We start from the raw sequence: 23837 nt of genomic DNA, 5'->3' as shown, positions 1-23837 counted from the left end.
TGCGCCTGCGCACTGCAAGCGATTCTGGGAGATGTAGTTCCTATTGCCTGGAGGAGCAGCCGGGCTGCGTGCGGCCTGCCGGGAAATGTAGTTCCCGGCTGAGAGGGCCGGGCTAGACGCGCCGAGGCAGGCGCGCGGCGGGCAGGCCTGGAGGGGGCGGGACCGCGCGGGCCTCCAAGCCGCCAGCCCTGCAGCGGAGAGGTCACGGCGTGAGGCCGCCGCCACAGTCGCCGCGAGGTCGGAGCGCCGGGCTGCACCATGGCCTACTGCCGGCAGGAAGGTAGGAGATGGTACTGCGTGGAGACGGCCTACGAGGGCCTGCAGGGGACACGCGGTCTGTGCAGCGCGCCGGACCCCCGCGCCCCCACTGCCGACGCGGAGGACAGTCCTCGGGACCCTCGGGTTGGGCCCGGCGGCGGAGTCGCCATCCCCGGTTTTCAGATGAGAAAATCGAGGCCCGGGTAGGAGCGAGGCCGGCCGAGGTCACTGTGAGGCTCGAACCCGGACCTCGGAGGGAACAGCACATGGGGGCGCTCGTAACCTAGGCCCGGGGGTCAGGGCTGTGCGAGCGCCCTGCCTGTGGCTGGTAACTAGGAATTTATTGATTCTAATTATAATGTTACTATGGCGCTCACCACACACCACGTGTTCCCGTTTGCACTGCTTTCAACTGTCCCGGAAAGTTGCCCCTCGGTGGGCGCTGCGCTGCGGGTGGGAGTGCCGCCCGCTGCGACGGGTCAGACCCCGGTCCAGGAATTTTGTGTGGCCTATCTCGCGACGACCTTCCTAAGTCAGGCCCTGCTTTTATCCGGAGAGTAAACCAAGACCCAGAAGTGACTTGGGTAAGCCACACGGCCGGCAAGTCGCAAAGCTGGGGTTGGAGGCCCGCGGTCTGATTCCAGAACTGCCCAGTCTGGTGCCCAGTGGACTCCAGGGAGCCTTCCGCTCAGAAGACACCCTGTGCAGAAAACAAAACAAAATAAAACAAAGTTGGTCCCCGCCTACTGTCTGTCTGCTTGTTACCTCTACCCGGGACCTCAGAAGTCTCCAAGCCGGGTCCAAGGGTCTTCCTGCACAACCACTAACCGGCTCTGTCCCTGAGCGGCCACCCAACTCCTCCAGGGCCTAGTGTCCAGTCTTGTAAAATGAGAAGTTGATCTTCATTTATTCCACGCATATTCATGAAGCACCTTCTCGGTGCCAGGTGAGGGGATTGGTAGACACCTGAGACTATAAAGTTCCAGAGAGAGTTGGAACTCACCCAGAAATCCTTTAGCGAATAGTCCAGCTCCCTCAGTTAATTAAGGGAATCTTAAGCCCAGAGATGGAAGTGTCCCACCCAAGGTCATGCTTCAGTTAGGAGAACAGCTCAGTCTAAAATGCTAAGCCTTTTCCCAGTACCCCATTCTGCTTCTGGAATCCTCCTTCCCTGGGTCATAAAGCCGTAAAACTCACTGATGTCTCTAATGAGTAGTTTCCATTGATTGATATTTAACTTTGCCATGAGCAAAAGTCCTCTGCCCTCACCACTTTGTTAGACAGCAAGTCTTTTGTTTTTAATGTCCTTCTTCTAAGTCAAATTTACTTCTTCATTTAGCAAATTTTTTTTAACCTTTTGGGTATAATGAAGGTATAATCCTCATTCTTGAGGGTTTCTAGGGGTTGCAGTTTCTCTGGGAAGCAGAGGCAGGTGTTTAGATCCCTATCTTTTCCTGGATCAAAGCTCTCTTAGTTTGGGGATGAGAATTAAAAGCACTCACTTTAGGCCTTCCCTAGTTTTTATCTTATCCATGCCACTGTCCCCTAAGTCCCCAACTTCTTGTTTTTCTACCCACCGATTCTTTATGCTTCCCATGGGACTTAAAGAAACGATCCCACACTCCTTCCAGATTAAGGCTGATGTGAGCGAGCCCCTTGCCTGATCCGGCTCCTGCCATCACTGACCAGCCACACTGGCCTCTGGCCCTTCCCTTTGCCTGGTGCACCCTTCTTCCAGCTCTTCCCATGGCTACCTCCTCATCCTCTAAGATTCAGCTCATATGTCGCCTCAGTGAGGTCTTCTCTGGGTCTTTGTGTCTTTCACATCCTAAACTCTTTGAAATTACCTGGTTTATTTTTGTCATCTTCCTTCTTATGTTCTTGCAGCAAGCCGAGAGCATTAGATGGGCCATATCCCCGGCACCTTTACCCAGTGAACCCATACACACGGCTGCCCTCTGTTCTGAGTCAGTCACTTGCCTGTGCACATTTACTTCAGGGGTCCACCCCCAAGCCTTGGGGTTAAAGGCCTTAGCAGGGCGTTCAAGGTGTTGGGCAGCGTGGACTCAGCCTCGCTCCCTGGCCCAGGGCCACACTGTTCCTGTCATTGTTCTTCCTTTTCTAATGCTGACCGTGTTCTCTCCTATTGTGTCAACAAACATTTATTGAGTACCTGTGATGTGCCAGCCACTGATCACATGGCAGTGGGCACAGGTGGGCGGTCTGCCTTCGTGGCACGGTGGAGGTGGCGGGCGCCCCTTCTGGGTTGGATGTACCAAGAGATTCTGCTGTGTAAAGACCCACGCATGTTCTAGGGGGAATGAGACCACCCATCCAAGGTTTTTTTTTCTCTAACCTACTTCATAGTGATAACCGTTCTGTCTTCTGCCCTCTGCTGGGTCTGGGGGTCTTCATGTCTGAATTCAGAGTTCATTCCTCCATTCACTTTTTCAACAAATACTGATTACCCACTATGTCTTGGGCACTGTTCTAGGCTCCGAGGATACTGCAGTGAATGGAATAGACAAATCCTTGCCCCTGAGGAGCTGACATTTCAGTGGGGGAGACAGGTGGTAAACAAATACGTAATTGGGGCTTCCCTGGTGGCGCAGTGGTTGAGAGTCCGCCTGCCGATGCAGGGGACACGGGTTTGTGCCCCGGTCCGGGAAGATCCCACATGCCGCGGAGCGGCTGGGCCCGTGAGCCATGGCCGCTGAGCCTGCGCGTCCGGAGCCTGTGCTCCGCAACGGGAGAGGCCACAACAGTGAGAGGCCCGTGTACTGCAAAAAAAAAACAAAAACAAATACATAATTGTTAGGTGAGAAAAAGCAGGTTAAGGGTGATGGGGAGTGATGAAGGAAGATGGCATCTGAGCAGGAGCTATGAATCAGGGAGAGGGAGGCTGTGAGGGTATCTGAATGTGCTCCTTATTTTCCCATTGCTACGATATGAATGTGTCCCCCCAAAATTCATATGCTGAAATCCAAACCCCAAGGGTGAATGGTATTAGTAGGTGGGGCCTTTGAGAGGAGCTTAAGTCATGAGGGTGAAGTCCTTATTAGGTTGTTTAAAAAGGTTGATTCTCCTATAGTGAGTACAGCATCAGGGAATCCCTGCTTCCTGAATTTGAGAAATATATTTTTGTGTTGATTTTTAAATTTTTCTTTTATTACTGTCATGTAAACGTCTAAGGAACCTGCTCTAATAAACATGTGCCCGTGGGCTTCAGTGACTCTAAAACTGGACAGATGAGTGGATTGAATTCTCACAGCATTCAGTTTACAACATTAATTCAGTCTCGTAGATGATATTTCACTGAATTGCCCCTTGCGTGGAGAATGTGCTTCTGTGCCAGTGGTGGGTCCTTGAGGTTACTGTCCCTGTGCCACCGTCTGATGACCAAGGTCATCCAAGGCCAATCTCTGACCGAGGAGCCTTTGCTGTGGAGACCAGGAAGTCGCTGGCCCTCCTTGGCTGAGTTAAGTCCACCCCAGGCCTTTTCTCCCATCGGCCGTGATCATGAAAATCTTGACTTGGAACTCTAAGAGGGCATAAGGTAGTTATCCACGTCCTTCTGAATATGCTTGTATCAACTTTTTAAGGTTATCTTGGAAGTGAAAACAAGCATTTTTATATTTTCTCCAGAGAAATGTAATGAGACTTCCAGTCTAGCTGGTTACCCCACTAGTTGGCAGTCATGATGAGTTCTCTTTTCACAGTTGGGACTCGGGGATCGGTGAGCACTGTCCTTTTGTCAGTCCTGTGTGCACTCTCAGACATTCCTGCTGGGACAGGCGTGCAGTGGACAGGGTGACACACTCGCAATCTTTCAGACCAGAGTTTGTGTTCCTGCTCTGCCTTCACATACTATGTGCCTTCGGGCTGGTTTCCTACCTTCTCTGGGCCTCCGTTTCCTCTCTCTGTAAAAAGGAGATTAGTAATACCCACCTCACAGTGTTGGTGTAAGGATTAAATGAGCCGACGGGTGGGGAAACTCATTGAGTAGGGCCCACGTGTGTAAAAGATGCAGTTATGTTCTGCCGTTAACGATTCTGATTCCAATTCCAGTGTGTGGGTATTTTCCCCACATCAAGCAATTCTCTGACACCAGCAGTATGTCCTCCAATTCAGCTCAATCTGTCACTGTTTACCTGGAGATGGTGTCAGATCCCACAGTTTAAGGGCTCAGGCCTGCAACACCCCTCTCCCCCGCCCCAACTGCAGGTGCCAGTCACAAGTCCAGGTTGTCATCTGTTCTTCTTAACCACTGGCTGTAGATCAGAGGTTCCCACGACCTCCTCCTAGCGTTGGATTAATTTGCTAGAGCAGCTCACAGAACTCAGAGAAACAGTTTACTTACTAGATTGCTGGATTATTATAAAAGGATAGAATATTATATTAACAGATATAACTCAGGAACAGCTGGATGGAAGAGACGCCCAAGGCAAGGTGTGGGGAAGGGGCGGAGCCTCCATGCCCTCTCTTCCCGAACCTCCACGTGTTCACCTGTCCGCTTGGGCTTTTGCGGAGGCTTCATTACATAGGCATGATTGATTAAATCATCGGCCGCTGGCAGCTGATTCAGCCTCCAGCTCCTCTCCCTTCCCCAGGGTGGGATGCGGGGGTGGGGGGGGGGCACGTTGGGACTGAAAGCTCCAACCCTCTAATCCCAGGGCCGTTTCTCCTGGCAACCAGCCCCCATCCTCAGGCTCCCCCAAGTCATCCTATTAACATAACAAAAAGATCTTTATGCTCTCATCACTTGGGAAACCAAAATTTTAGGAGCTCTGTGCTAAGAATGGGGTCAAAGGTGAAATATATACTTCTTATTCTAAATGACAGTATCACATCCTTCGATCCAGTATAACCGATCTCTCTGGGGGATGTCCAGAAAGGTGCCTGGGAGGACTCGGCCTGTGGGAGGGACCTGGAACATTCTGGGTGGGGTTGTGCATCAGTCACTTGGGAGCCCATCAGTGGTGTGGACGTGCAGAGAGCTTGATTCAGCTTCTGTTCTGTGAGGCTGGGCCTCATAAGCCCCACAGGTGCCTCCCGTACCGAGCAGGCTTGGACGCCTTGCCTTGGCCTGAGACCAGCCTCCCCATTCGGCTGGGCCCGGCTGAGACCTTGGTAAACAAAACTGTCAGAGCTGAGCTGAGCAATTGTGTCAGCTTATTTATTTTGCTTAGCACGCAGCACTTTTGCAGGCTGCTTTTAAGTGTTCTGAACACTGGCCAGAATTACCAAGGTCTTCAGGTTCTTCAACATGCCCTGGCTGCCCGGCCCCAATCCTTTCCCAGGCCACTTGGGACAAGCCACCTTCTCTGAGATAGAATGGGAGGTGTTGGAGAGAACCCTCAGGTGTTCTGAGCAGGCCGTGGTCCTGAGCGTGCCGAGGGTCAGCTGCCATTACTGTCACCCCTCCTGGGAGACGCTGTACAGGGAGGGGAGGGTGTAAACACCAAGTACCTTCCCTCTGTCCCCTCTGCTGTCCTCACTGGCACGTCTCTCTGGTGTTTACTGTCAACCTCGTGCTTTCCCCAAGCCTCTTCCGGAGGAGCCCGATTGGTAAAATGTTATCTGAGGGCGCCTGCTGGCAGGTCCTGAGGGGCCTGGAGCAAGTGGACCAGGTGCTCACAGGGACGGGAAGTGACAGAGCCGTCAGAGCTCATGGGAGTTCTGAGCAGAGGAAGAAGACCCGTTTGTTAGATGTCAGCAAACTTGGGGACTGAAAACAGCTGCATTTGATGGCTTGGGGCGTCTCGTCTCCCACTCGAGGATGCACATGGCGCCAGCAGGAGCCATCTTCCTCCTCCCCAGTCTGGTCACAGGCACGTGATGCAGGAGCGGCTGCTAGACCTTCCCCCAGAGTCAGCAGTGAGCGAGTCCCCAGCCTGGGGAGCACCACTGAACTCACTTCGGGGTTTCAAATGGGACAGTCTTCAAACAAGGTTTTCCTGGCTGCTTGGGTTTAGGGCTGATTCACAGCTCCTGGGTGAAACATTTCTCCCTCTGTTCTCCAAACACTAGGAAAGGATCGAATCATATTTGTGACCAAAGAAGACCATGAAACTCCAAGCAACGCGGAGCTGGTGGCCGACGACCCCAACGATCCTTACGAGGAGCACGGTGAGTGCTGGGCGGGGGTGGGAGTCCAACATCCCTGGCCGCGGCTGGGTTTCCAGGTGTCTACCTTGGCCACCACTGCTCCTGGGACACTGAGTGCGTCTCCATCAGGTGTGAGGGCTGTGTGCTTTCCAGCCCTCGTTCCCACGTGCTTCCCTGGCCATCAGGCTGAACCTAGGAGTTTCTTCTTTCTTCCGCCCCTCTCTTCGGATTTTTTGAACGGTTCTCCATTTTTATAAGAATGGAGCGCAGTGCTCTGGCACGCCACTCGCTTTTTCCTGCCCATCATGCCTTGGACATCTTCCAGCCTCGCTTTTACCAGTCCTGACACTGCTGAGCTGAGAGCAGCTGAGGAGCGGGAGGGGCTTGAGGAGAAGGTCCGGGGCGCAGGGGTTCCTGACCATCTGTGTGAGAGGAGGAGACCAGAACCTTGACTCCTTCCAGTGTTTGGGCTTTCAAAGCTTCTCAGTAACCATCCGAGCGGTTACTTCCGCTTTGGATTAAACGGTTTCCCTGTGTAGTTCTTGGAGCACAGGCACGGCCACAGCACTGGGAGGCGGCTTAGGACACAGAGCAGTGCTGCACACGGAGAGAGTCGCTGATGGTGACCTTTCCGACAGAGCCGGGAATGCTGGGTTTGTGCCGGGCATTTGAACCCCATCCCGAGGGAGCAGCAGGTCCACCGGTGAGTGCCGGCCAGGCAGTGGTTCATGTTACCGTTATGCCTATGAGGGCTGGTCTTGGTTTTGCTTTTTCTGAAACCTCAGGCAGCACCTCTCACACTTCCTTGCTCATCTTCCTGTCCCAGGACTGATCCTGCCCAACGGAGACATCAACTGGAACTGCCCGTGCCTGGGGGGCATGGCCAGCGGCCCGTGTGGGGAACAGTTCAAGGCGGCCTTTTCCTGCTTCCACTACAGCACAGAGGATGTCAAGGGGTCGGACTGTATAGACCAGTTCCGGGCCATGCAGGAGTGCATGCAGAAGTACCCGGACCTCTATCCCCAGGAGGAGGAGGATCGATTAGAGGAAACGGCTGTCTCTGAGGCTGCCACAACCAAAGAAGAGGAGGGGTCTAGCTAATGAGGGTCCTGGTCTCCAGCCTCCTTCAGAGAGGATGAACCTCTCCAAGAAAGTGTCTCTCCCTCTGTTGTTCTGTGCACTGTAATGTACAAAATAACTTATTGAGTGATCAGGGGTCTTGGCCCCTTGACATGTACACTGAAACATGGGTTGTATGTATGTGTGTCTCACATAACCTGTCAGCGAATGTAGCCGCCACTTTTGAATTCTCAGATTGTCCTGAATTTGGCCATTTTGAAATAATGTGCTGAATAATCTCAGCAACCAAAAATCTTTATCTGGGAGTGTCTTGTGAGTGAGCTGATCTATTCTGATTCATTGTATCCCTTTTAGTAGATTTTATACCCAGTTGGAAAGTGAAATAGAAACAAACATCTTCCTTTAAAAATGCTGGAGGGGGGCATTCCTTATAGAAGAGGCGGGATGATCAGACCTGGAGGATGTGACGAAGCACTATGCTTCATTTCTGATATATTTTGGGTTCTAGTTTGCATTGAGCTCCATGTTTTCTACGTTTGGAAAACAGAGCTTTGGACCCTCTGAGTGACTCCCTTTGTAAATGAAGAGAAAGGCTGTTTTTTTCTCTTTTTGTTATCCCAAAAGCCCTGCTTTGGGGTCTGTGTTCACACTGGCTCTGTCTCAGCCTGTTCAGATGCAATGTTCTTGAGAGGTGGGGACCTAATCATTACCAAAGTAGCACCTGAGAGAGGAAACAGTGTCAATTAAAAGGAAAACGTGATTTTTGAGTGGGTTTTAATTTGCTTTTCCTAATTAAAAATGTTGTGATATAAGGAAATATAAATTATGAAAAATTCAATTGAAATTCTCCTTTGAAGATACTGGTAGATCACTTTGAATCTGTTAAACTTTTCTGTGTTGCGTCCATACGGAGCTCACTGATTCTGTGAGCAGATGCCTTCACACAGGCGTCGCTGTCAACATTAACGTGTTGTATTTGTTAGAAATGAGTCCCAGCCCACACTGCCCAGGGGACATGAAGCATGAGCCCAGGAGGCTGCCTTCCACCCCAGAGAGTGAGCTGTTGGCTCTCTGAAGCCTGGAGGCCCGGCTCAGGGTGAGGAGTGCGGTTCTGAGTCTGGCGTCAGGAAGCCGGAGCCACCAGCTTTGGAAGCCGTGCAGTCTGGAGGCGCTTTGGGACTTCTTTGAGCTGCAGGCAGAGCCTTGCATGTTTAACAAACATACTTTTTCAGGAAACGTTTTGATCAAGATGTCACTGACCTGTGACTAGTCCTGGATCCCATTCATTTGATACATTCAGGGAACCTCTACCATCCATGTCCTAGGGACACAGGGAGGTGACTTATCTGGCCTCTGCTTGTATGAAGCTACAGTCCAGCCAGGGGTCAGCATTTACTAGAAAGCAAGAAGAATCAGAAAAGCAGATCCCAGGTGCAAGGACAGGATGGCAGAGTAGAAGGACCTGAGCTCACCTCCTCTCATGAAAATGCCAAAATCACAACTAACTGCTGAACAATCATAGACAAAAAAGGACTAGAACCTACTAAAAAAGATATTCTACTTTCAAAGAAGAAGCCACAACGAGAGGGTAGGAGGGGCGCATTCGTGATAAAATCAAACCCCATACCCGCCAGGTAGGCAACCCACAAGTTGGAAAATAATTATTTTGCAGAGGTTCTCCCACAGGAGTGAGAGTTCTCTCACTCTGAGCCCCAAGTCGGGCTCCCCAGTCTGGGGGTCTGGCATCAGGAGGAGGAGACCCCAGAGCATTTGGCTTTGAAGGCCAGCGGGGCTTGATCGCAGGAACTCCACAGGACTGGGGGTAACAGAAATGCCACTCTTAGAGGATACAAGGTCTTGTGTGCACCAGGACCCAGGGGAAAAAGCAGTGACTTCATAGGATCCTGGACCAGACCTACCTGCTGGTCTTGGAGGGTCTCTTGGGGAGGTGGGAGGCAGCTGTAGCTCACTGTAACTCACTTGGGGACAAGGACACTGGTGGCGGAGGTTCTGGGGTGTACTCATTGTCGTGAGCTGTCCTGGAGGTCACCATTTTGGCACTGAGACCTGGCCCCAACCATCAGCCCTTTGGCTCCAGTGCTGGGATGCCTCAGGCCAAACAACCAACAGGGTGGGAGCATAGCCCCACCCATCAGCAGCCAGGCTGCTTAAAGCCTTCCTGAGCCTGTAGCCACCTCTAAACACACCCCTTGATATGGCCCTGCCGACCAGAGGCAAAAGACCCAGCTCCACCCACCAGTGGGCAGGCACCAGTCCCTCCCACCAGGGATCCTGCACAAGCCTCAAAGACCAGCATCACCCACCAGGGGATAGACACCAGAAGCAAGAGGAACTACAATCCTGAAGCCTGTGGGACCGCAAACACAGAAAGTGAGACAAAAAGAGGCAGCAGAGGAATATTGTTCCAGAGGAAATAACAAGATAACCCCCCCAGAAGAACAACTAAGTGAAGTGGAGATAGGCAACCTACCCAAGAAAGAATTCAGAGTAATGATAGTAAAGATGATCCAAAATCATGGAAAAAGAATGGAGGCACAGACTGAGAAGATAGAAGAAACGTTTAACAAAGAGCTAGAAGATATAAAAAACAAACAGTTGAACAATAAAATAACTGAAATGAAAAAATACACTAGAAGGAATCGATAGCAGAATAAATGAAGCAGAAGAATGGAAGTGAGCTGGAAGACAGAATGGTGGAAATCACTGCCACGAAAGAGAATAAAGAAAGAATGAAAAGAAATGGGGACTGTTTAAGAGACCTCTGGGACAACATTAAATACACCAACATTCACATTATAAGGGTCCCAGAAGGAGAATAGAGAGAGAAAGGGCCTGAGAAAATATTTGAAGAGATAATAGCTGTAAACTTACCTAACCTGGAAAGGAAACAGTCACCCAAATCCAGGAAGCACAGAGACCCATACAAGATAAACCCAAAGAAGAACATGCTGAGGCACATATTAATCAAACGGACAAAATTTAAAGACAAACAAAATATTATAAGCAAGAAGGGAAATGCAACAAATAACATACAAGGGAATCCCCATATTGTTATCAGCTGATTTTTCAGCAGAAACTCTGCAGGCCAGAAGGGAGTGGCACAATATATTTAAAGTGATGAAAGGGAAAAACCTACAACCAAGAATACTTTACCCAGCAAGGCTCTCATTCAAATTTGATGAATAAATCAAAAGCTTTACAGACAAGGAAAAGCTAAGAGAACTCAGCACCACCAAATCAGCTTTACAACAAATGCTAAAGGAACTTCTATAGGCAGAAAAGAAAAGCCTACAACTAGAAACAAGAAAATTACGAATGGGAAAGCTCACTGGTAAAGGCAAACATACAGTAAAGGTAGGAAATCATCCACACACAAATATGATATCAAAACCAGCAGGAGAGTACAAATGTTAAGATATTGGAAATGCATTTGAAATGAAGAGACCAGCAACTTAATCTTGAATATTTAGAGACTGCTATATCAAAACCTCATGATAACTGCAAACCAAAAGTCTACAATAGATAGACAAAAAAGAAAAAGGAATCCAAACACAACACTAAAGATAGTCATCAAATCACAGGAGAAGAGAACAAAAGAGGAAGGGAAGAAAAAAGATCTACAAAAACAAATCCAAAACAGTTAACAAAATGGCAGTAAGAATACACATATTGGTAATTAGCTCAAATGTAAATGGATGAAATGCTCCAACCAAAAGACATAGAATGGCTGAATGGATACAAAAACAAGACCCATATATATGTTGTTCACAAGAGACCCACTTCAGATCTAGGGACACATACAGACTGGATGTGAGGGCGTGGAGAAATGTATTCCAGGGCTTCCCTGGTGGTGCAGTGGTTGGGAGTCCACCTGCTGATGCAGGGGACGCGGGTTCATGCCCTGGTCCAGGAAGATTCCATGTGCTGAGCCATGGCCACTGAGCGTGTGCGTCCGGGGACTGTGCTCCACAACAGGGGAAGCCGCAGCAGTGGGAAGCCCGTGTACCGCAAAAAAAAAAAAAAAATGTATTCCATGCGAATGAAAATCAAGAGAAAGCAGGAGTAGCAATACTCATATCAGACAAATAGACTTTAAAATAAAGACTGTTACAAGACACAAAGAAGGACACTACATAATGAGGAATCCAATTATAACAACTGTAAATATTTATGCACCCAACATAGGAGCACCTCAATACATAAGGCAAATACTAACAGCCGTAAAAGGGGAAATCGACAGTAACACATTCATAGTAGGGGACTTTAACACCCCACTTTCACCAATGGACAGATCATCCAAAATGAAAATAAATAAGGAAACACAAGCTTTAAATGATACATTAAACAAGAAGGACTTAATTGATATTTATAGGACATTCCATCCAAAAACAACAGAATACACATTTTTCTCAAGTGCTCATGGCACATTCTCCAGGATAGATCATATCTTGGGTCACAAATCAAGCCTTGGTAAATTTAAGAAAATTGAAATTGTATCAAGTATCTTTTCCAACCACAACACTATAAGACTAGATATCAATTACAGGAAAAGATCTGTAAAAAATATAAACACATGGAGGCTAAACAATACACTACTTAATAACGAAGTGATCCCTGAAGAAATCAAAGAGGAAATCAAAAAATATCTAGAAACAAATGACAATGGAGACATGACGACCCAAAACCTATGGGATGCAGCAAAAGCAGTTCTAAGAGGGAAGTTTATAGCAATACAAGCCCACCTTAAGAAACAGGAAACATTTCGAATAAACAACCTAACCTTGCACCTACAGCAATTAGAGAAAGAAGAACAAAAACCCCCAAAGTTAGCAGAAGGAAAGAAATCATAAAGATCAGATCAGAAATAAATGAAAAAGAAATGAAGGAAACGATAGCAAAGATCAATAAAACTAAAAGCTGGTTTTTTGAGAAGATAAACAAAATTGATAAACCATTAGCCAGACTCATCAAGAAAAAAAGGGAGAAGACTCAAATCAATAGAATTAGAAATGAAAAAGGAGAAGTAACAACTGACACTGCAGAAATACAAAAGATCGTGAGAGATTACTACAAGCAACTCTATGCCAATAAAATGGACAACCTGGAAGAAATGGACAAATTCTTAGAAATGCACAACCTGCCAAGACTGAATCAGGAAGAAAGAGAAAATATGAACAGACCAATCACAAGTAATGAAATTGAAACTGTGATTAAAAATCTTCCAACAAACAAAAGCTCAGTACCAGATGGCTTCACAGGCGAATTCTATCAAACATTTAGAGAAGAGCTATCACCTATCCTTCTCAAACTCTTCCAAAATATACCAGAGGGAGGAACACTCCCAAACTCATTCTACGAGTCCACCATCACCTTGATACCAAAACCAGACAAGGATGTCACAAAGAAAGAAAACTGCAGGCCAATATCACTGATGAACACAGATGCAAAAATCCTCAACAAAATACTAGCAAACAGAATCCAACAGCACATTAAAAGGATCATACACCATGATCAAGTGGGATTTATTCCAGGAATGCAAGGATTCTTCAGTATACGCAAATCAATCAACGTGATACACCATATTAACAAATTGAAGGAGAAAAACCATATGATCATCTCAATAGATGCAGAGAAAGCTTTCGACAAAATTCAACACCCATTTATGATAAAAACCCTGCAGAAAGTAGGCACAGAGGGAACTTTCCTCAACATAATAAAGGCCATATATGACAAACCCACAGCCAACATCGTCCTCAATGGTGAAAAACTGAAAGCATTTCCACTAAGATCAGGAACAAGACAAGGTTGCCCACTCTCACCACTCCTATTCAACATAGTTTTGGAAGTTTTAGCCACAGCAGTCAAAGAAGAAAAGGAAATAGAAGAAAAAGAAATCCAAATTGGAAAGCAAGAAGTAAAGCTGTCACTGTTAGCAGATGACATGATACTCTACATAGAGAATCCTAAAGATGCTACCAGAAAACTACTAGAGCTAATCAATGAATTTGGTAAAGTAGCAGGATACAAAATTAATGCACAGAAATCTCTGGCATTCCTATACACTAATGAGGAAAAATCTGAAAGTGAAATCAAGAAAACATTCCCATTTACCACTGCAACAAAAAAATAAAATATCTAGGAATAAACCTACCTAAGGAGACAAAAGACCTGTATGCAGAAAATTATGAGACACTGATGAAAGAAATTAAAGATGATACAAATAGATGGAGAGATATACCATGTTCTTGGATTGGAAGAATCAACATTGTGAAAATGACTCTACTACCCAAAGCAATCTACAGGTTCAATGCAATCCCTATCAAACTACTACTGGCATTTTTCACAGAACTAGAACAAAAAATTTCACAATTTGTATGGAAACACAAAAGACCCCGAATAGCCAAAGCAATCTTGAGAACGAAAAATGGAGCTGGAGGAATCAGGCTCCCTGACTTCAGACTATACTACAAAGCTACAGTAATCAAGACAGTACGGTACTGGCACAAAAACAGAAATATAGATCACTGGAACAGGATAGAAAGCCCAGAGATAAACCCACACACATATGGTCACCTTATCTTTGAAAAAGGAGGCAGGAATGCACAGTGGAGAAAGGACAGCCTCTTCAATAAGTGGTGCTGGGAAAACTGGACAGCTACATGTAAAAGTATGAGATTAGATCACTCCCTGACACCATACATAAAAATACGCTCAAAATGGATTAAAGACCTAAATGTAAGGCCAGAAACTATCAAACTCTTAGAAGAAAACATAGGCAGAACACTCTATGACATAAATCACAGCAAGATCCTTTTTGACCCACCTCCTAGAGAAATGGAAATAAAAACAAACAAATGGGACCTAATGAAACTTCAAAGCTTTTGCACAGCAAAGGAAACCATAAACAAGACCAAAAGACAACCCTCAGAATGGGAGAAAATATTTGCAAATGAAGCAACTGACAAAGGATTAATCTCCAAAATTTACAAGCAGCTCATGCAGCTCAATAACAAAAAAACAAACAACCCAACCCAAAAATGGGCAGAAGACCTAAACAGACATTTCTCCAAAGAAGATATACAGACTGCCAACAAACACATGAAAGAATGCTCAACATCATTAATCATTAGAGAAAGGCAAATCTAAACTACAATGAGATATCATCTCACACCAGTCAAAATGGCCATCATCAAAAAATCTAGAAACAATAAATGCTGGAGAGGGTGTGGGGAAAAGGGAACACTCTTGCACTGCTGGTGGGAATGTGAATTGGTACAGCCACTATGGAGAACAGTATGGAGGTTCCTTAAAAAACTACAAATAGAACTACCATATGACCCAGCAATCCCACTACTGGGCATATACCCTGAGAAAACCATAATTCAAAAAGAGTCATGTACCAAAATGTTCATTGCAGCTCTATTTACAATAGCCAGGAGATGGAAACAACCTAAGTGTCCATCATTGGATGAATGGATAAAGAAGATGTGGCACATATATATAATGGAATATTACTCAGCCATAAAAAGAAACGAAATTGAGCTATTTGTAATGAGGTGGATAGACCTAGAGTCTGTCATACAGAGTGAAGTAAGTCAGAAAGAGGAAGACAAATACCGTATGCTAACACATATATATGGAATTTAAGAAATAATATGTCATGAAGAACCTAGGGGTAAGACAGGAATAAAGACACAGACCTACTAGAGAACGGACTTGAGGATATGGAGAGGGGGAAGGGTAAGCTGTGAGAAAGCGAGAGAGAGGCATGGACATATGTACACTACCAAACGTAAGGTAGATAGCTAGTGGGAAGCAGCCGCATAGCACAGGGAGATCAGCTCAGTGCTTTGTGACCGCCTGGAGGGGTGGGATAGGAAGGGTGGGAGGGAGGGAGACGCAAGAGGGAAGAGATATGGGAACATATGTATATGTATAACTGATTCACTTTGTTATAAAGCAGAAACTAACACACCATTGTAAAGCAATTATACCCCAATAAAGATATTAAAAAAAAAACCACCATGGGATATCATCTCACACTTACTAGAATGGCTATTATCAAAAGGACAAGAAATAACTAACCTTGGCAAGGATGTGGAGTAAAGGGAACCTTTGTGCACTGTTGGTGGGAAGGTAAATTGGTACAGCCACTATGGAAACAGTATAGAGGTTCCTCAAAAAATTAAAAGTAGAACTACTGGATGATCTAGCAATTACTCTTCTGGGTATTTATCTGAAGGAAATGAAAACACTAACTTTAAAAAGATATTTGCATCTCCATGTTCATTGCAGCATTGTTTACAATAGCCAAGACATGGAAACAACCTAAGTGTCCAGTCACGGATGAATGGATAAATAAATGTCATATATATCTATAATCTATATATATTATATGTATTATATATATATATATAATTCATCCATAAAAAAGAAGGAAATGCTGCCATTTTTGACTACATGGATGGACCTTGAGGGCATTATGCTGAGTGAAATAAGTCAGACAGAGAAAGACAAACACTGTGTGATGTCACTTACATGTGGAACCTAAAACAAAAACAAAAACAAGCATAAGCACATAGATAAGGCAAACAGATTGGTGGTTGCCAGAGGCAGGGGGTGGAGTGGGGGCAAAATGCTTCAAGGGGTCAAAAGGGACAGACTTTCAGTTTTAAGGTAAACAGGTCCTGGGGATGTGAGGTACAGCATGGTGACTCTAGCTAGTAATACTGTGCTGCATATTTGAAAGCTGCTAAGACAGTAGGTCTTAGAAGTTCTCATCACAAGAAAAAACTTTTATAACTATGTGTGGTGATGGATGTTAACTGGACTTATTGTGGTAATCATTTAACAATAGATACAAATATCAAATCATTTAGTTGTATACCTGAAACTAATATAATGTTATATGGCACTTATACCTCAATAAAAAAAGGTAGACTTGGATTAGTTGTAAATGTATATTGCAAACTCTAGGGCAACCACTAAAAAAGTAAAGAAGTGTAACTGATATGCTAAAAAAGGAGAGAAAACAGAATCATATAAAATGCTCAATGAAAACCAAAAACAGGCAGAAGAAGTGTGGAAGACAAAAATAGAAACAAAGAACAAGGGCAACAAATATAAAACAGTAACAAATACAGGAGATATTAATCCAACAGTATCAATAATCACTTTGAATGTTAATAGTCTGAATACACCAGTTAAACGATAGTGATTGGATCAAAAAACAAAACCCAATTAATTACATGTTGTTGACAAGAAACCTACTATAATTACAGAGACACATATAGATTAAAAGTAAGGGCTTCCCTGGTGGCGCAGTGGTTGAGAGTCCGCCTGCCGATGCAGGGGACGCGGGTTCGTGCCCCGGTCCGGGAGGATCCCGCATGCCGCGGAGCGGCTGGGCCTGTGAGCCATGGCCGCTGAGCCTGCGCGTCCGGAGCCTGTGTTCCGCAGCGGGAGAGGCCACGGCAGGGAGAGGCACGCGTAACGCAAAAAAAAAAAAAAAAAGAGAAAAAAAAAAAAAAAAAAAAAAGTAAATGGGGGCTTCCCTGGTGGCGCAGTGGTTGAGAGTCCGCCTGCCGATGCAGGGGACACAGGTTCGTGCCCCGCCCGGTCCAGGAAGATCCCACATGCCGCGGAGCGGCTGGGCTCATGAGCCATGGCCGCTGGGCCTGCGCGTCTGGAGGCTGTGCTCCACAACAGTGAGAGGCCCGCGTAACGCAAAAAAAAAAAAAAAAAAAAAAAAAGTAAATGGATGGGGACTTCCCTGGTGGCGCAGTGGTTGAGAATCCTCCTGCCAATGCAGGGGACATGGGTTCGAGCCCTGGTCCGGGAAAATCCCACATGCCACGGAGCAACTAAGCCCGTGCGCCTAGAGCCCGTGCTCCACAAGAGAAGCCACCATGAGACGCCCGCACACCGCAATGAAGAGTAGCCCCTGCTCACCGCAACTAGAGAAGGCCCACGCACAGCAACGAAGACCCAACACAGCCGAAAATAAATAAATAAATAAACTTATTAAAAAAAAAAAAGTAAATGGATGGAGAAAAACATACCATGCTAACACTAATCAAAAGAAAGCAGGAGTAGCTATATTAATTTCAGATAGAGCAGACTTCAAAGCAAGGAAAGTTATCAGGGATAAAGAAGGCATTACATGATGATAAAGGGATCATTTCTCCAAGAAGTCTCAACAATTCTTAATGCCATATACCTAAAAATGGAGCATCAAGTTACATGCAGCAAAAACTGGTAGGGCTGCAAGGAGAAACAGATGAATCCTGCATAATAGTTGGAGACCTCAACACCCCCTTATCAGAAGTAGACAGATCCAGAAGGCAGAAAATCAGTTAGGACACAGTTAAACCCATCAATATTCAATCAACAGGATATAATTGACATCTATTGCTTCCATTGCCCATCTGTTCTTACATATTGTCTACTTTATCCACTAGAGCCCTTAGCATATTAGTCGTAGTTGTTTTAAATTCCCAGTCTAATTCCAACATCTCTGCCATGTATGCTTCTGATGCTTGATTTGTCCCTTCAAATTATGTTTTGGTATGCCATGTAATTTTTCTCTGATAGCTGAACTAGATGCACCTGGTAAAAGGAACTGCTGTGGAGGAAAAACAGCATCTTTGGCAGTGTGAGTTTTTCCTTTTTTTCTCTCCCCCCCGATTTACAACTAACTGGATGTCCATAACCAAACCAAAGTGCCTCTGCACATTACGCCAGAACATCCAGGAGTTTCTACCACCTGTGCATCCAGCACGGCAGACAGGCCTTCAGTGGGGCTGTGGGTCCACGGGAGTTGGTGAGCCTGCCCCACACCCACTTTTCACACCAGGAAAAGGGAAACGTGGAGAGTGTAACACAGGGCGCCATTCATGGGAGACAGAGAATCTGTGGAGGTCCATCCAACCCTATGGGAGAAAGTGGTGTGCCATCAGAGCAGGACAGAGATGAGTCTGGAGGAAGAGAAGACAGAGGAACTCACCAAGCAGGTCCCCCTCCCCAGGGTGCCACTGTGAGGTACTGCGCTTTTTGCTGGTAACGGGGACAGCCGTGACCTCCCTGGCAGAGCAGTGGGATGCAAAAGCGGTGAGTGACTCACTGCCTGACTGAACACACTGCAGCTGAAGGGACCCGTTTCTCTACAGCAGCACCTGGATTGCTGAGGAGAGACTTCTGTGACGGGGATGGGGGTTGGGGAGGGAGAGGAGAGGGAAGGAGGCAGACAAGAATATCAAAGCGCATTGAAGGAATGCATTTCCTGCTGCCTGCTCCAGGATTTCAGCAGGAGGTCTGCCTATGAACCTCTAGAGTCTCCCATTCGATCCCCCAACAGAGCCAGGGCACCCACAGCCCCAGGTGCTAAGGCCACACCTCCTTTCACTCTGCTGCCACCTCTTCTTGCATGGTCAGTAGGACTGCTCTGAAAGCTAGAGCCAGTAAGAGAAACCAAAAACTTGAGCTATAGTGCCACCTTCTGAAATACAAAAGAAAGGTTTCTAATTGCCAGCCTGTTGAACTGTAACAGCTAAAAAAGCCCAAATCCTTGCCTAAGGAGAGTGTTTGCTACTTCGAATGTGAAAGCAGAGGTGCATATCCTCAAACACTATGAAGAATCAGGGTAATATGTCATCGAAAAGAAAATGATAATTCTCCAACCATTGAATTCAAAGGCATGGAGTACTGCAATGAAACTGATAAAGAATTCAAAATAGCTATTATGAAGAAATTCACTGAGCTACAAGCAAACTCAGAAAGGAATTCAATAAACTCAGGAATAAAATCAATGAGCAGAGGAGTTCTCTACTAAAGAGATTGAAATTTTAAAAAAGGAACCAAGCAGAAATTCTGGAGCTGAAGAATTCAGTGATCGAGACGATGCATACATTAGAGACCATAGGTAATGCAGAACAGATGGAAGAAAAAATAAGTGACATAGGAATTTAGAAATGATTTGGTTGGAAGAGGAGAGAGAACTAAGATTTTTAAAAAGTGAAGAAATTTTATGAGCACTATCAGTTTTTATCAGAAAAGAAAACATAAGAATAATTGGTGTACCAAAGGAGAAGACAGGGAGAAGGAGGCAGAGAGTTTACCTAAAGAAAATTTTAAAAATAAATAAATATATATATTTATATTTATATAAGAAATGATAGCTGAGAACTACCCAACCTGGTACATACAAGTCCACAAAACCAACAGAACACCCTATTACTTCAATGTAGAAAGATCTTCTCCAAGACATAATATAACATAGCATAACTGTCAAAAATCAATGGTAACTAAAGAATCTTAAAGGCAGCCAGGGGAAAAAAGAAAGTAACCTACAAGGGAACCCTCATGAGGCTATCAGCAAATTTCTCAGCAGAAGCTCTGCAGTTCACGAGAGAATGCAATGACAAATTCAAAATGTTGAAAGATAAAAATTGCCATCAGTAATTCTTCATCTCACAAAGTTATCCTTCAGATATGAAGGATAAATAAAGGGTTTGCAGACAAACAAAAGCTGTGGGAGTTCACCACCTCTACACCTGCCTTGCAAGAAATGCTAAAAGGAGCTCTTCAAAACAATGTGAAAAGACGTTAACTAGTGACACAAAACATATGAACGTAAACAACATGCTGGTTACGGTGAAAAATAGACACTTAGTATTAGAAAAAGTAACTCTATTAGAATACTGTGTTAACCACTTAATTATAGTATAAAGTTTAAAGAGAAAGAACACTGAAAATAATTACAGTTATGATAATTTTAAAAATTCACAGCATAAAAAGAGGTAAATTGTGACATCGAAAATAAAAGGAGAGGAGTAAAAAGGTGGAGTCTTTATAGGTGAATGAAGATAAGCTGCTATCAGTAAAAAAGGGACTGTTTTATCAATGGAAAGTTTAATGTAAGCCTCATGGTAACCACAAAGCAAAAATCTAGAGTGGATTCACAAAACATAGAAAAAGGGGAGACTGAGCCTATCACCACAAAACACCACCAATTACAAAGGTAGGCAGAAACAGAGGAGAAAAGAAATGGTGGAGACACAAAACAACCAGAAGTCAAATGATAAGATGGCAAAAGTCAGTCCTTACATACCAATAATCACTTTAAGTGTAAATGGATTGAATTTACCAATCAAAAGGCATGGAGTGGCTGAATGAATAAGAAAAATAAGAACCCACCATATGATGTCTACGGGAGACTCATTACAGCTGTCAAGACGTACATAGGCTCAAAGTGAGAGAATGAAAGAAGACATCCTAGCCAGTGGGAACCAAAAGAAAGTGGGGACAGCCATAGTAATATCAGACAAAATAGACTTCAAACTGATAGTAGTAACAAGAGACAAAGAAGGTCATTACATAATGATAAAAGGGTCAAGAACATATATCAACCATAAATATATATGCACCCAACATTAGAGTACCAAGATATATTAAGCAAATACTAACAGATTTGATGGAGAAATAAACAACAATACAATAACAGTAGAGGACTTCAATATCCTACTGTCAGCAATGGATGAATCATCCATACAAAAAATCAACAAGGAAACCTTGGAATTGAACCATGTTTTAGACCAACTGGACTTCACAGATATATATATAGAGTATTCCATTCAACAGCAGCAGCATACACATTCCTTTCAAGTACACATGAAACATTCTCCAGGATAGAGCATATGATAGGACACAAAATAAATCTTAGCAAACTTAAGACTGAAATCATACCAACTATCTTTTCTGACCACAATGGGTATGAAACGAGAAATCAACAATAAGAGAAAAGCTGGAAAATCTACAAATATGTGGAAATGAATAACACGCTTCTGAACAAATAATGGGTCAATAAAGAAATCAAAAGAAAAATAAAATATCTTGAAACAAATGAAAATGGAAACACAACATATCAAAACTTACAAGATGCAGCAAAAGCAGTGTAGAGATGAAAGTTTATAGAGATAAATGCATATACTGATATATTCGAAAGACCTCAAATAAACAACTTAACGTCACATCTTATAACAATAGAAAAAGAAGAACAAATTAAGCCCAAAGTTAGCAGAAGGAAGGAAATAATAAAGATCATAAAGGAAATAAATGAAATAGAGACCAGGAAAAAAAGACAAGACCAATGAAACTAAGAGTGGGTTTTTTGAAAAGATAAACAAAATTGGAAAACCTTTAGTTAGACTCACCAAGTAAAAAAGAAGACTCAAATAAATAAAATCAAAAATGAAAGAGGAGACATTACAACTGATACTGTAGAAATACATAGGGTCATAAGAGACTACTATGAACAATTATATGCCAATAAATTAGATAACCTAGAGGAAATGGATAAATTTCTAGAAACACACAACCTACCAAGTCTGAATCAGGAAGAAATAGAAAATCTGAACAGATCTATAATGAGTAAAGACATTGACTCAGTAATCAAAAACCTCCCCACAAAGAACCCCAGGACCAGATGGCTTCACTGGCTAATTCTACAAAACATTTAAAGAGGAATTAACACCAATTCTTTTCAAAAACTTCTGAAAAATTGAGGGGGAGGGAACAATTTCAAACTCATTCTACAAGACCAGCAATATCCTGATATCAAAGCCAGATAATAACACAAAAGATAAAAAACTATAAACCAATATCCCTGATGAATATAGATGCGAAAATTCTCAGAAAATATTAGCAAACTGAATTGAAGACTACATTGAAAGTGTTACACACCATGACCAAATGGAATTTAGCCCTGGGATGCAAGAATGTTTCAACATATGAAAATTAATAAATGTAGTATATCACATTAATAACATGAAAGATAAAAATCACATAATCATCTTGATAGATGCAGATAAGGCACCTGACAAAATACAACTTCTTTCATGATTAAAAACCCTCAAAGAGGGCTTCCCTGGTGGCACAGTGGTTAAGAATCTGCCTGCCAATGCAGGGGACATGGGTTCGAGCCCTGGTCTGGGAAGATCCCACATGCTGCGGAGCAACTAAGCCTGTGTGCCACAACTACTGAGCCTGCGCTCTAGAGCCCAAGAGCCACTACTACTGAAGCCCGCACACCTAGAGCCCACGCTCTGCAACAAGAGAAGCCACCACAATGAGAAGCCCGCACACTGCAATGAAGAGTAGCCCCCGCTCGCCGCAACTAGAGAAAGCCTGCGCACAGCAACAAAGACCCAACTCAGCCTTAAATAAATAAATAAATTTTAAAAAACCCTCAAAGATTGGATACAGAAGGAACATACCTCAACATAATAAAGACCATTTATGACAAACTCACAACTAACTATACTCAAAGGAGAAAAATTGAAAGCTTTCCCTCTAAAATTAGGAACAAGACAAGGATACCCACTCTCACCACTCTTATTCAATGTCCTACTAGAAGTCCTAGCTAGAGCAATTAGGCAAGACAAAGAAATAAAAGGCATCAAAAGCTGAAGGGAAGAAGTAAAATTGTTGCTATTTGCAGATAATATAATTTTGTATATGGAAAATCCCAAGACTCCACCAAAAACTGTTGGAACTAATCAATGATTTCAATAAAGTTGCAGGATATAAAATTAACATATAGAAATGAGCTGCATTTCTGTACACTAATTATGAAATATCTGAAAAAGAAGTAAAGAAAATTATCCCATTCACAATAGCATGAAAAACAATAAAATACTTACGAATGAATTTAACCAAGGGAGTGAAATGTCTGTACATTGAAAACTACATTTTTTTTCACTACTTTGTTGAAAGAAATAGAAGATACAAACAAATGGAAAGACATCCTGTGTTCATGGGTCAGAAGAATTAATATTGTTGAAATGACCATAACATTGAAAAGCATCCGTAGATTCAATGCAATTTCCATCAAAATTTTAATGGCATTCTTCACAGAAAAAACAATCCTAAAATTTGTACTGAACTACAAAAGACCTCAAATATCCAAAGCAATCCTGAGGGGAAAAAAAACAAAGCCAGAGGTATCACACACACTCCTGATTTCAAGCTATACTTCAAAGCTATAGTAATTAAAATTGTTCAGTACTGGGGAAAAAAGACACAGATCAATTGCCTAGAATAGAGAGCCCAGAACTAAATTAAATTCCTGCTAATACAGTCAACTAATATTCAACAAGGGAACCAAGAACATTCAATGGGGAAAGGATAGTCTCTCCAAAAAATGATTTTGGGAAAACTGGATAAACACATGCAGAACAATGAAATTGGACCCTTATTTTATAGCACTCACAAAAATTATCTTGAAATGGACAGAGACTGAAATATAAGACTGATACTGTAAAACGTCTAGAAGAAAACATAGGGAAGAAACTCCTCGATATTGGTCTTGGCAA

At 44.0% G+C, this 23837-nt stretch overlaps 1 protein-coding gene across 1 annotated transcript; it reads left to right on the top strand.

The window, feature by feature from the left end:
- The first annotated feature begins 126 nt into the window (after nt 1-126).
- CHCHD4 (coiled-coil-helix-coiled-coil-helix domain containing 4) lies at nt 127-8206 on the top strand. The gene is made up of 3 exons (XM_004284321.4): nt 127-280; nt 6289-6387; nt 7193-8206. The coding sequence occupies exons 1-3, from the start codon at nt 259-261 to the stop codon at nt 7465-7467; spliced, it is 396 nt and encodes a 131-aa protein (XP_004284369.1). The 5' UTR covers nt 127-258; the 3' UTR covers nt 7468-8206.
- Nucleotides 8207-23837: the final 15631 nt, after the last annotated feature.

Source organism: Orcinus orca, chromosome 10 (genome assembly GCF_937001465.1).
Source record: "Orcinus orca chromosome 10, mOrcOrc1.1, whole genome shotgun sequence".
Taxonomy (NCBI): domain Eukaryota; kingdom Metazoa; phylum Chordata; class Mammalia; order Artiodactyla; family Delphinidae; genus Orcinus; species Orcinus orca.
This window is presented reverse-complemented; position numbering and strand designations above follow the sequence as displayed.

What these genes read in the sequence shown, in the direction of transcription:
- CHCHD4 (XM_004284321.4), top strand. Translation starts at nt 259, where the DNA reads ATGGCCTACTGCCGGCAGGAAG. An exon ending in GGCCTACTGCCGGCAGGAAG is followed by an intron (nt 281 to 6,288) that starts GTAGGAGATGGT and finishes TCCAAACACTAG; the next exon opens with GAAAGGATCGAATCATATTT. An exon ending in CGATCCTTACGAGGAGCACG is followed by an intron (nt 6,388 to 7,192) that starts GTGAGTGCTGGG and finishes TTCCTGTCCCAG; the next exon opens with GACTGATCCTGCCCAACGGA.